The sequence below is a fragment of the Aulonocara stuartgranti genome (assembly GCF_965226115.1).
Source record: "Aulonocara stuartgranti genome assembly, chromosome: 7".
Lineage (NCBI taxonomy): Eukaryota > Metazoa > Chordata > Actinopteri > Cichliformes > Cichlidae > Aulonocara > Aulonocara stuartgranti.
The window spans coordinates 6,982,501-6,995,531 of record NC_138945.1 but is presented as its reverse complement, the minus strand read 5'-3'; the positions used below and the strand labels follow the sequence as shown (position 1 = coordinate 6,995,531).

The following is a 13,031-nucleotide window of genomic DNA, read 5'->3' as shown; positions in this document are numbered from 1 at the left end:
CTTGTTTATTTGTCACTTTGTTCTTTTATGATAAATGACAAAAGCTAAGTCACTGAAATCCATAAAGAGGCTAATAGTAGTGTTAAGAAAATGAAATGAACACTGACTGGCCTGACCCGATTTGCTTGACTAGCAAATCTAGAGAAAGCCAAATATTTTTTGCAACATGTTTTGTATTTGTTGTGTATCAGATTTCCATTAAAATGAAAGGATTACTGGCTAAAAACTATAATTCTTTTTTTTAACCAATCACATTTTGACTTACAGTTGGTAGGACTAGAACCATTTAACAAATTTAACATCGTAAGCCCTCCTGTATATTAAAAAAAAACTATAAAACTAAGAACAACTGATATACCAATATTTATTTTTACATTTTCCCCAAACATACAAAATTAGAACTCTTAACACAATAGTTTATTTCTAGTGCTACAAAGTGCATTTTCTGGAGCTCATCAAATTGCAAGCAAATTAATTACAAACAGTGTTCATCAACCTGCACAAGTAGGTCGATGAATCCTGTTGAATACTTTCAACACCTGAAAAAAAGTCTCAGCAGTGAACTTTGGTGTTTTTGTATTTTTCTTGCTTTCTATCAGGTAACATTTTTTTAGCTTTAGTTCTAATGAACAGACAGCAACCTAAGGTAAGGTAAAAATGATTTATTTCAAATCAGACTATATAAAAACATGGTGGAGGTAATGTGGACATGCTTTAAACACCTATTCTTCCCACCCCTTAATCTGTGGCTGTAAATACTTTCCTGATGACTCTATGGTATCAATAGCTACAGCCACCCCACAATAGCAGTGGGGTGGCTGTAGCTCAGGAGGTAGAGCAGGTCACCTACTGATCGGAAGGTTGGAGGTGCGATCCCAGGCTCCTCCAGTCTGCATGCCAAGTATCCTTGGGCAAGATACTAACCCCAAGATGCATCCATCGGAGTATGAATGTGTGTGAGTGTAGTTAGAAAGCCCTCAGTATAGAGGTAGTGCTAGTGAGAATGGGTGTGACTGGGTGAATGTGGCGTGTTGTATAGAGCGCTTTGAGTACTCCGGGAGAGTAGAAAAGCGCTATATAAGAATCAGTCCATTTAGCTACATTTAAATCTTATTGAATTCACTACAATGCTTATTTTCTTAATTATATCACCATTAGAGTTAAAAAGAAGGATAAAACAGTTTTTTTTACCATGCAATTGACAAGTGACTAGTCTGTGAGCAAGCAGTGTCCTTCTGTTTCTCTGTCAGATAACCGTATTGAATGTCACATCCAGTTGCATAAGACCAAGATAGCTCAGCTTGAGGCTTTGCAGTAGCACTTCACTAACCAATGGGTAATGTCACAATGTCATGGTTCATCTGGCATGACAACATCATATGGGTTTGTAGACTCTTTGAGTTATATTTGTACCAGTTATCCCTATAGTGTTGTGGACTGGCTCTTCATTTAAAGGATCAAAGCTTCTGATTCCAAAGGATATTGACCAACATGTAATGCCAGACTACCGAGCCGGAGTTGAGAAAATTCACCTGGTTCTAACTGATAACCTCTGGATGTCGATCCTGCTATCTACTGATGAAATACTTTGAGTAGCCCTGCAGGTCAATTATGAGATTCTGCCTGTTAACAGCAGCTCTTCACTATGGTCCATGCACATGGCAAATTTAACCAGGTTATTCTTTAGTGGCCAGGAAAAGAACTGGCAAAAGTTTAATCAAATAGTAACAGTCACTTGATGAATTCACCAGACTTTTATCCTAATTTAACTAACCTATTCTATGCTAATGTTGATTTCTTGTACAAGTGTTGAGAGGAATGAGAGTAAGGAGAAGGGGTATGCACTGATCAGGAAAGAGATCCGCTCTATCCTGTGCCCAGTAAAGTTCAAATGGGGAAGCTGTGACTCAGTACAAAGGCCTCCAGCTCATTTGAGACTATAATCCAACATGACAAAAATGAGTAGAAAAAAAAAGAGCCAAAAATTTGAATTCCGGTTCCTAAGTTCACAATGGTTGGGCAACGGTTATCTTCTGGTGCTTCCTGTTGACATTTCCAAAGTCCTTTCCTGGGGCACCAGATACTCAAAACAAGAATCACTAGTAGAATAAGCTGTTTACATACAGTTCTTATGAAATGGGGAGACATAATTATTTTTATAATAGCCTGCAAATATGTTCATTTATCTTGTAAAGTTGGACATTATAACATGGAAGTCTGTGGGGATTGGCTCACTTTTGAAGTCAGCCTCAAGTGGCCATATGAAGCAATGCAATTTCTCCAGTCTGTAGACAGATTCGTGGCTGGCATAAGTACCATAACATCCTGCAGTAACACAACATCCCCTCTTGTTTATGGATAGAACGAACATCATTTTTTTCAGTAGCACCATGAGCACCATGAGTAAAGTCACACCAAGACGCCCCGTGGGAGCTGTGTGAACAATAACAAGGATAATGGAGGGCTGTATCAGATGATCTGACTTCCACAATGCCTGACCGACAGTCAAGTGAGATTATGATAAATTAGAGCACAGATTGAAGGAAAAACAGCCAACAAGTGATCAGCAATTGGGAATTTCTTCAAGGTTGTTGCTTAAACTCAGGGGATGATCTCATGAAGCTAGTTGAAGACTGAAGAATATTCAAAGCTGTTCTTGAAACAGATTTGGCATTAAAATACAATATCACCCATATATAAAGTCGTTTTGGTTATCCTTTCTTTCTACACAAACCCATACGTGTTATTTTTTAGTTTTGATCCATTCACATAGTAGTATTAAAGTTTTGACTGGTACTGTTAATGATACTCTGTATTTTTCAGTGGGCCGTCAGACTACGGCCCCTGCTGCTGTCAGCGCTGTAGCAGGAACCACAGCTGGCATCGTGGAACAAGGTAAACACATCTCGCAAGCACATCTTTTAGCATTTTCTCCCTGCAGCTTTTAAAACTTTACATCCTTTCCCCTCATTGAGGCAGGAGCAGATGTGATTAAACGGAAATCTCCCAGGGTCACAACATCACACACTCCTTTAGCTCTATCCCTCAGCTTGTTTTAATCTCTCTTCCTAAATCTTTCTCTCCTCTTCCTCACCCTTATTGCTTCTTTAACTTTTTGCCAAGGTAAGCAATCTCATTTCTCATCTGAAGGGAAGAGTATTACAGACTTTTCTTTCCTTGTACAGACAAATAGCATGCACTGTGGTGTATAAGTGGGAGTTTAGTTATCACATTTTAAATGTGGAGTGCAGTAACTGTTCAGTGCTGCTTTTAGGTTGGGGATCACACATCCACTCAGAGCTCCAACATGATAAAAGATTAATGTCAGCAGAACTGGAGTGTTTTTAAGCTGTTTCTTCCTTTTTTTATCAGCATTTAAGCAGCAAAACACATACTTTATTTTTTCCACATCATCCCAGACTAATTCCTGCCCATCAGTGAACTCTGTGAATTAATCCAGCCTACTCTTCAGATTAACAAACCCATTATCATATACCTGCATCTCTGTTCCTCTTCCCTCATGCTTTCGCTCCTAATCCCCCTTCTATCTATGCCTGTGCGTGCAACGGTGCGAGAGAGTGTATTTGGATTATACAGAGAATTAGTTTGACTTCTCCCCCCTCCCTCGTGTTTGATGCCCTCTGCTTATCTAATGCTTTGGGCAATGGATCAGGGTCAGGAAGTGCTAGCAGGATGGAGAATTCTTTTTAATATATGTGTGAGTTTTTGCACATTTTATTCATTTGCTTTTTAAGACGCAGGGAAAGAATTTTCCATTTTTTCAGAGGGAGGGGTAAATTCCTTTCCCCCCTCCTCCTAGTGGTAGTGGATGGGAGGATAGGCATTGTAACTCTTCACATTTATTTGTGCACTTTGACAAGCAGGTGATTTTTTTTTCTTTTAAGCCAGTGCCTGCATGCATGCATGAATGACCGCGGATGTGGATCTGCATTTGTGTGAGCAGATTACAAAGTCGTCATCTGAAGGTAAATAATGTGTACTCTACCATCTGAGGGTGTGTCGTTCTGCCTCTCTGCAGCAGCCAAGAGTCTCCTCAACAAGAAGGCTGATGTCAAGGTAAGCTAGGTCATCCTCTTCATTTTCATCTGCAGCATTTCCTCTTTATATTCATGGCTGTCCTTCCATACTTCTACTACTTTTATTAATCCGTAAATGTTTTGGTCAAAGGCAGATGCAAACTATTCGGGGTGATCTTTTTAAAGCACGATTGCGTTCACTTTAATTTTTTGGAAGATATTGTTTTTGGGTGTCTGTGATGGCTATATTGTTTTCTTTCCTAGGCTTTTCTATTATCCTTTCACATTATCCTTTTAATTTAATTAGAAATATTAAAACAGGGGAAGACATGTTTGGGAAGGTATCCAAAGTTGTTTTAAATTGGATTCCAAAAAACATGTCAGGAAACATATTAAAAAAGATGGAATTGGTGGAACATCCAACAACTTTTTTAGTTTAACTGACAATGGGCCAATATAATGATTAAACGTAAAAACACAAACACCCTACTGAGTGTCAGACCTTCAGAATGATCATAATGATGATGAGGGGTTCAACCATTTAAGAACAGGTTTCTCACAAAGAATTTGGTGACTGTATTATTACTATTCAAAAGCAAATGCAAGGAACAAGGCTGAAAACCCAGTATAAAATGGCTGTGATATTCACAACCTTAAATGACCCTGCATTAAGAATGCACTTTTGGCTATTGGAAAGTATGTGGAAATCTGAAAACCGTTGTCAGTAAATATAGTTCATTGCTGATAAAGCAAGTTAAAATTTTAATGTGCCAACAGTCAAAATGTAAAATTCTTTAAGAAAATTATGGTTAGCACATCCACTGTGCTAGAGCAGAGGGATGATCCAGCTTGTTTTAAGTTTAAAAGCCAGTATCTCTAATGTATAGGAGTGCATTAATACACATGACATAGATAAAGTGGATATCTGTGAAGGCACCATTCATTTTGAATGCATGAAGCACTCAGAATATAGACACAGTCACATGTAATGCACTTAAACACAGCTGTGGCTCAGCAGGTAGGTTGGGTTATTCGCAGTCATACGGTTGGTGGTTCACTATGCAGCTCCACCACTGTTAATGTTGAAGTGCACCTGGCAAGAACTCCACTTTGCCCCCAGTATCCATTGTGTGTGTGTGTGAATGGGTAAATGAGGCTTGTAGTAAACTGTGAGTGGTCAGTTTAGGTCACACTTCTGCACAGCGACCTCTGATGTTGTTCCTGGAATCTGCTGGAGCCATTCTTCCAGTTTTGGGGTTGCAGTTCCTAGTGTTCATATTACCACTGGGACCACTTTGTAGTTTACTTTCCACGTCTGCTCCAGCTGTTCCTTCAGCCCCTGATATTCCTCTGTTTTCGGATACTCCTTCTTCCTCATGTTGCTGTCTTTTGTTCCTTGTCAGCTACCACTATGTGTTGTTGGTTGGCAAACAGGTGCTTTTCTGTCTGGAACCCAAAGTCCCACAAGATCTCAGTGCTGTTGTTTCCACCTTTGGTGGTGTCTCTCATTACGACGGGCAGACTGCTAGTCTGTATGTGGCACAGATGTTCCTGTACACTGTCCCAGCGACCTGGTTGTGCATCTGGTGCTTAGGGCCTGTTGCTGTACTGCCATGATCAGAGTGTCATATCAGCATGTGAGGCATGCAACGATGCGCACAGGACAACTGACTGTCAGGATAAAACAGAAAACAGATGGACCAGACACAGGAAGACAGAGAAAACAAACACTGAGATCAAACTGACTAAATACAGAGAATGAGTGAGAGAGCTAGAGTGCGGGACAGAGAGAGAGGGCAAGAGAAACATGGAGGCAAGACAGAGACAAAAACTTTACATTTGCAACCAGATACAACTGACTACACACAGGGGGTGCTGGGGAGGACACACAGAGGACACATAAACTAAGGCAAACAGAGCACGCAAGGGAACAAAATTCAATGAACTAAGGACTAGTACCAGGGCACGCAAACTGAATACAAGAATTGCATAATTCCCTAAAGAATGAACAAGACCAAACCAAGACAAACTCAAACTCCTTTAAACTGGCCTTTTCTAGTCACTGGTAGGATGTCTTGATATCATCTACTTCTTTTATTTGTCGATGGTACTTTCCATGCAGCGGCTTGGTCATCCATGACAGCTCCTCCTCCTGTACCTCCTCATACTTTTGATAAATGCTGGATACACTCAGTTATTCAACCAAATAGATCTGATTTTATTTAAGTAGGGTGAAATTTGTAGTGTAATTACCCTATAATGTGTCTCACACAGCTCATAGTTTAACTTTATTTATTTATTTATTTTTCTTTGTTTGTTTGTACCAAAATAACAGAGGATAATGTCTTGTTAAATTAAATGCTTTGTCGATATAAAATATCAGCAGATATTATCTCCTCCTTACAAAAAGTACAAGTCCAGACAAAAAAAACTCAAACTCTGGGTCACCTAGGAATCAGCTATGCCTTTGAATGATAATGGTAAATGGTCTGTATTTGTATAGCGCTTTACTAGTCCCTAAGGACCCCAAAGCACTTTACACATCCAGTCATGCACCCATTCATACACTGGTGATGGCAAGCTACATTGTAGCCACAGCCACCCTGGGACGCACTGACAGGACACTGGTGCCACCGGGCCCTCTGACCACCACCAGTAGACAACGGGTGAAGTGTCTTGCCCAAGGACACAATGACCGAGACTATCCAAGCCGGGGCTCGAACCAGCAACCTTCCGATTACAAGGCGAACTCCCAACACTTGAGCCACGATCGCCCGATGACTTAGAGAAACATGTATAATGTGCTTTCTTGTGAGATGTATCTCTATCACACAGAAAGAAAACTTGCTTAGATGATGGAGTAACTTTGTCAGTTTTTAAATTTCACACAACATCATAAAAATTTGGTATCAAAATCCACATTTTTTATTTAAGTGTCTGATAACTGGAATATATGTCTTGAATTTGTAACAAATGAATACATTTAAAAATAAGTACAACATTTAGCAGTTATGTTTTTGATTTCGATAGATCTCTGTGTCAACTGACTTGCATGTGCTTGGATGGGAAGCTTCCCCTGTCCAATGTGGCAGAGCAATTCTGTATTTATGTGTAGCAAAACATAATGATTTTCTTCATGCACAATGTATTTTAAAGATCTGTCACAAGTGCCTAAAACACTTGAATCGTACAGTGGTTCTGATTGGAAAAAAATCACTGCAATTTAATAGATCACTAACAAATAGGAAAGTGTTGCCACCGACAACGAAGCATCAGACAGAAGCCCTTCTTCTTCCATTCCTCCTGACCTGTTTCCTTATGTCACTCTTCATATCCTACATTTCTTCATTTTCCTTCAGCTTCTCTTCCCTTTTTCATCCTCCGCACAACCCCTCCTCTCCCTTCTTAGGGGTTTAGATTGGTAATCTCAGATTATTTCCCACCAGATGATTAATCTATCATTACACAACCACAGCTTGTCCTTTGCTGGACCATGATGTAAAATGTACATAAACAACCATGGAGCTATTTTAGCATTCTGGCATTGGCACAGGCACTATCTCTCATTATAACTTCCACATCTCCTCTTTGTTTCCAGCTTTTTTTTGTAAATATGCTTTTTTTAAAGCTTCACACGTAAGTGTCGTAACTAACCCTAATGACAAGATATTTACAGTATTTTAAGGTTGCATGTACTGTTCAGTATTATTTTTGGTAATTGTTTCTTATAACTTTGGAAAGAAATAAACAGTAAACTTCACAACAAGCAATTTTGTGAGTTGCTGGGCAAAAGACATCCTGACAATTACAATATCTTTAAATTAATGTATTTTAAGTGTTCCTTCTGCCTGATGTTGCTATCACTTGGTATAGCGACGTCTATCACTGTGTCCTTTTTCTGCTTAATATCTACTATTATTATAGCCGGTTGGTGAGCCATGAGCCATTGAATGATAAATGAGGAATTTTGTACAAAGCCCTTTCAGTGCTCAAGTAGAGTAGAAAGGTGCTCCATAAGAACCAATCCATTTACCTGTATATAAGTTTGTGTAAGCAATCTATTCAGGTTTAAGTTAAATGCACTGCATGCACTTTAAGTGCAAATGTGTTATTATTCTGAGCCTTGTCCTGTCCAGGTGGCTCTTCTGTGTTGTGCCATGCTTTTATGGAGTGGCTGTTTGGTTTCTCCAGTCTAGAGGTCTGAGCACTCTTCACTGCACTGCACAGCATATACTATGTTGTTTGTTCTGTTTGTCATTTTGTTTCTTCCTAGTTGGTGTTGTGACCTTCTTTTTTGTGCATCTGTGCTGATTTGTAAACTCAAACTGAAAGCTCAGTTGGGATAAGTTGGATGTTTTAAGAGCTTTCTTAATGTATGTGTTCTTTTTCTTTCCCTTTTGGCTTAAAGGCAATGTTTTCTGCCCGGTGTTACAGGATACTGATTACTCCAAGCTTTTGTTGCAGAGGGTGGTACAAGTCAAAGAGTAGGTACTGGTCTATGTGTATAAGTTTCCAGCAAAGTTCAATGCTGAGGTTGAGACCCAGCCTGGAGACCAGTGGCAGAGATGAAGCAGTTGTGGAGACTGACTAGAAGGCTATGCTCCGGTAGTGTGGCTGGAAGCCAGCATCAGTGACCCTCAACAGGCTGGTGACAAAAGAAACAGAGACCTTCAAGGTGGTTTTACAAGGGGCTGGTAATGAAAGAGGCAGAGGCCTTCAGGAGGCTGGGAACAAAGGAGTCCCTCTGGAGGCATTAGAGCTTTAAATAAAAAGGCAGATTGGGAGAAAGGAGAGTTCCTTTATGAACCTTAAAGTAACCTCGAGTTGATCTCAAAGCTTTGGTCATGTGTTCTGCTTAAGTATTCTAGAGGTGGGGGTTCAATAATGTGAGCAGTTCTAAAAATGAGTCGCACACCTGAATTACAATAATGAAAAGACCTTGGTTTCCTAAAAACTTGATTATAAAGGTGCTTAATTTGTTTTAGTGTTGTAACCCTCTCTTGGGATACGAGGATATGCAATAGTTAATGTGAGAAAATATAATAGCATTCAAGAACACTCTTAATGCTTTTCTCATAAGTACATTACAAATTTGTTGAAAGATAACTATGTTGTGTTTAACAAAGTTCACCCTTTTTTCAGTGATAGAAATGTGAATATAAGCTTTTCAGATTTCCCCATTTTCCCCATCAGCTAGAAAAGCACCATGGATGTTGCAACCAACTAGGCTTTTTTTTAAACAGCATAGTATGCAAAGCATTGACTCCACAAGTTGATAGCTGAGAGTATTTTTAGCATTTTTACGAAACGTTGCTGTTAGTATTTGGCAACAGTGGTAAAGTGGGTGAGATCAGCTTCAGCCCCTGAGCACACTGAATTTCCATATGGACTTTTTTTCTTGTCCTTTTGCCTAACACAACATCAATTACAAGTAACAGTACCGTGGAAAAATATGAACAGAAAATATAGAATTCCAGTGATTCAAGCATGAAGTCTGTGAATAATTCCTGGTTTTGCATGTTTCTTCTGATGTAATTGAAATAGAAAAGTTATGCCTGTGAGTCTTTTTGCTGTACATTTAACATGTTACTAGTGGCTGGCTGTGTTTTCTGTGTTTGTTTTGTTTCATAAGTTTTGCATCTCTGTTACGTTTCTACCTCATTTTCTCTATTTGAATGTCAGGAAGACACATTAGAGATACTAATGCAGTGAGTCAAAATAGATGCTTGTTTTTCATGTTTGACAGATATTGTGGAGTTGAACAGCTGTTATTTATTTAATTTACCATTTGCCAGATTACATCCACAGCCAGTGGGCAGTAATGAAAAAGAAAAATGCTGTGATTGGTGTTTGGATTTTCCTGCATAGAGAAATGAGTCAGCATGAAAGATTGTTGAAAACTTTTTTACCTGATTAATAATGTAGCAAAAACAAAAACTGTGGAAACTGTTTTCGATCCATAGTTGAACGACTACACTCTTGATTCTAGATACTACTTTTGTCTTAGGAGAATTTTGCTGCCATCTGCTATTATTAACTGTATACTTTTACACAGTTACCACCCACTTCACTACCAGCAAAAGTCACATCTCAGAATGGTCACTGAGTACTAATATAATACTTTTTGTTTCCTGCACAGCCTCAAACAAACAGCACGAGAAACAGCATAGTCACCAGTCCCAAAGGCAACATCCCCTCTGCTGCACTGGTATGCAGCTCTATGTGTTTCTGTCTGTCCAAAACATTTCTAGCTGTGTGTGTGTGTGTGTGTGTGTGTGTGTGTGTGTGTGTGTGTGTGTGTGTGTGTGTGTGTGTGTGTGCGCGCGCGCGCACGAGAGAGAGAGAGAGACAGTCAAAGAGAGACTGAGAAAGGGGGAGACGTGTATGGTTTTGGTAAAAAAAAAGAAAAAAGAAAAGCTCTATGGGTTGTTGCTATGATTTTGTGTGTTATTCTAAGTTTTCAATCACTTTTAAAGTAACAGCTCAATAATTTTGCTTTTTAACTCATTTCCCTTTCTTGCCAAGAGAGTACAGTTAGGTCCAATCCCAGTAACAAACCCCTTAAAATAAAACAAATACTGACACAGGTTGTACTTATTGGAATTATTCTTTGTGTTCATTCTTTGTAAAGGTGTCCATGCATGTGCTGCTGTAAAAACATGATCCTAGGAGGATCCAGATACAAGCATACATAACCCAAAAGGCACAAAAAGAAACAGTGAGAGTCACTACCCACTGGGGTGCTCGCTTGAGAACTACTAATGGATCCATTTAGGGTTTTTATTTTCTTTTTTAACTGGCTGGTTAATGCATAATAAAATAACCTTGTTGCTGTGGTTGTAGCCACACATCAAGAAGCTTTGTATTGGGTTGTTTCTTGATTTGCAAACCTCTGGGATGGGTCTATACAAGTCAAAAACTTTTCCAGGCATAAATTTGGCAAATCATCCTTTCAAGATGATATGCTTCTATGTATTTGGACCATTTTCAGAGCATTTGCTGTTAAGCAGTCATCTATGGTTGATGAAAATATAGCCGGTGGCAAGTGAAGATTTTTGTTTTTATGCTTGCAGTCACAGCTCAAGAAGTTTCTGCATTCCATCAGTTCTACTTTAATGTCCCCAGGACAGTAGAACTGAGAGTCTCGCTGGGGAACCAATGCATGGTCCACATCTCTGTAATTGTTTAAAAATCTAAAAACACTAGGAGAATGCACCTGGTCTCACTTCCAATCAAAACCACTTTAAAAGGCTTACAGCCAGGAGGCTGTGAAACGTTGCACTTTTCAACCAAAAACTGAAGAAAACTGATTAAAATTTGCATCAATTTGAAACAAAAGTTGACATTTATGGTACCTATGTCAACTTGTTAAGGCTGTGTGTGCGAGCAGGCAGGGATGAGGACCCAAATGCAGGACTCGTGGAGACAAAATTGCAACTCGAAACCACAGATTTATTGCTGGCAAAGAACAAAAACCAAACCATGAAAGCACTAACTGGAACACACAGGCAAAATCTGAGGGTACAACGCAACAGGGAACAAAGGAAAACACAGGGCTTATATACACAGAGGCGTAATCAGGGAATGGGAAACAGGAGGGAGACACAGCTGGGAGAGATTAGGGCTAACGAGACAGAGGGAACTAAAACTAGATTCACTGCACATAAGGCATAGACCTTCAAAGTAAAACAGGAAACAAGAGAAACTAAAACACACTGGAACACGGGACTATCAAAATAAAAAAGGAAACATAGCCAGACGTACACTGTGACAACACGAGCAAGTGAGCTAGAAGGGACACTTGAGAGAGGGAGTGAGACATGAGGGGCTGAAGAAAAACATACATGGATACACATGACAGAGCAAGGGAAACATGTAAACAGGAAGGAGAGACGAGACACAAGGACACACAAACAGAGGAACACAGGACAAAGACACAAGGGGAACCCAATAGAAAAGAAACTAAACTGATCGTAAACAAACTCATTAATGTAATAAGAATGACCTCAGAACTAACCAGTAAACTTAAATTACAAAAATTACTTTTTGACAATAAATGCACCTAACAATAAGTTATAAACAGCTTTGGTAGATAAAATTCTTTGGGATGCATTGTTTTGGTCTTTCCATGATGAAGTTAACCTGACTTAGTCTTTTAAAATTTTCTACACCACTTACTGTATATGTGTGGCAGAATCACATACATGTAGTACACTACCATACATTGAAAGTTATTGTATACAAGATTAATAACTGCATTTATTTAAATTATAATGAAATGAATGGGATTAAAGTGATCACTTTGATGAGGGAGAGAATGCATGCGACAGAGAATTTAGTTATCATTCACAATTGTGGATTTATTGGGAATTTAAGGTCATCATTTACCATGAACTCTTTCCAATCTTTAACGTACTATTCAGAATTTTTACCATCTTTCCATGTGTTACTCACATCCTACGCTGTGCTTATCTTTCTCTTATGTCTCTCAACCTTTTTTTGCCATCATGAAACACCTTCACTTGTTTCCACAACTTCTTTCTGTTTTCTCCCCTCTCTTTCTCTCCATTCTTCCTCCAGGAACCTCAGACTACTGTTATCCATAATCCAGTAGATGGGATCAAGGTACATCCTCCTCCCTTTTGTCCACATATTATTTTCTTATACTGGTTTTCATTTGTCATTGTCGTCCCTACATTGTTTCTCTAGCCATGTGGGCTAAACTGTATTTTTCAGGGTTTTTGAAGTTTCTTTAATAAATGTGCGCATCTCTTTGTATATTTATGCATGTGGGAGACAGAGAGAGTGTGAGTTGCTTGAGTCCTGTGAGGTGTTTCTTTGTCTTATGGTCCCCTACTGTGTTTAGATCAGTGGAGCTCAATGGTTCTGCCACTGGCTTAGCAATCTTCATATGTCAACTAGAGTGCTACCAGAGTAACCACCATACCACCACTGTACAACCTATGTGTAACAATGGCTAAGAAATGTGTGTCT

General features: G+C 39.2%; 1 protein-coding gene across 5 annotated transcripts in view; it reads left to right on the top strand.

Annotated features, from left to right (window-relative positions):
* camk2b2 (calcium/calmodulin-dependent protein kinase (CaM kinase) II beta 2) overlaps positions 1-13,031 on the top strand; it is a 65,786-nt gene that overhangs the window by 37,761 nt on the left and 14,994 nt on the right. For 2 of the 5 annotated variants that reach the window (XM_082540310.1, XM_082540314.1), the window contains 4 exons: positions 2,824-2,895; positions 4,040-4,077; positions 10,177-10,245; positions 12,618-12,662. In XM_082540310.1, the coding sequence (XP_082396436.1) occupies positions 2,824-2,895; positions 4,040-4,077; positions 10,177-10,245; positions 12,618-12,662 (224 nt within the window). The remainder of the gene's footprint in view (positions 1-2,823; positions 2,896-4,039; positions 4,078-10,176; positions 10,246-12,617; positions 12,663-13,031) is intronic. The other 3 variants (XM_082540311.1, XM_082540312.1, XM_082540313.1) reach the window with 3 other exon arrangements.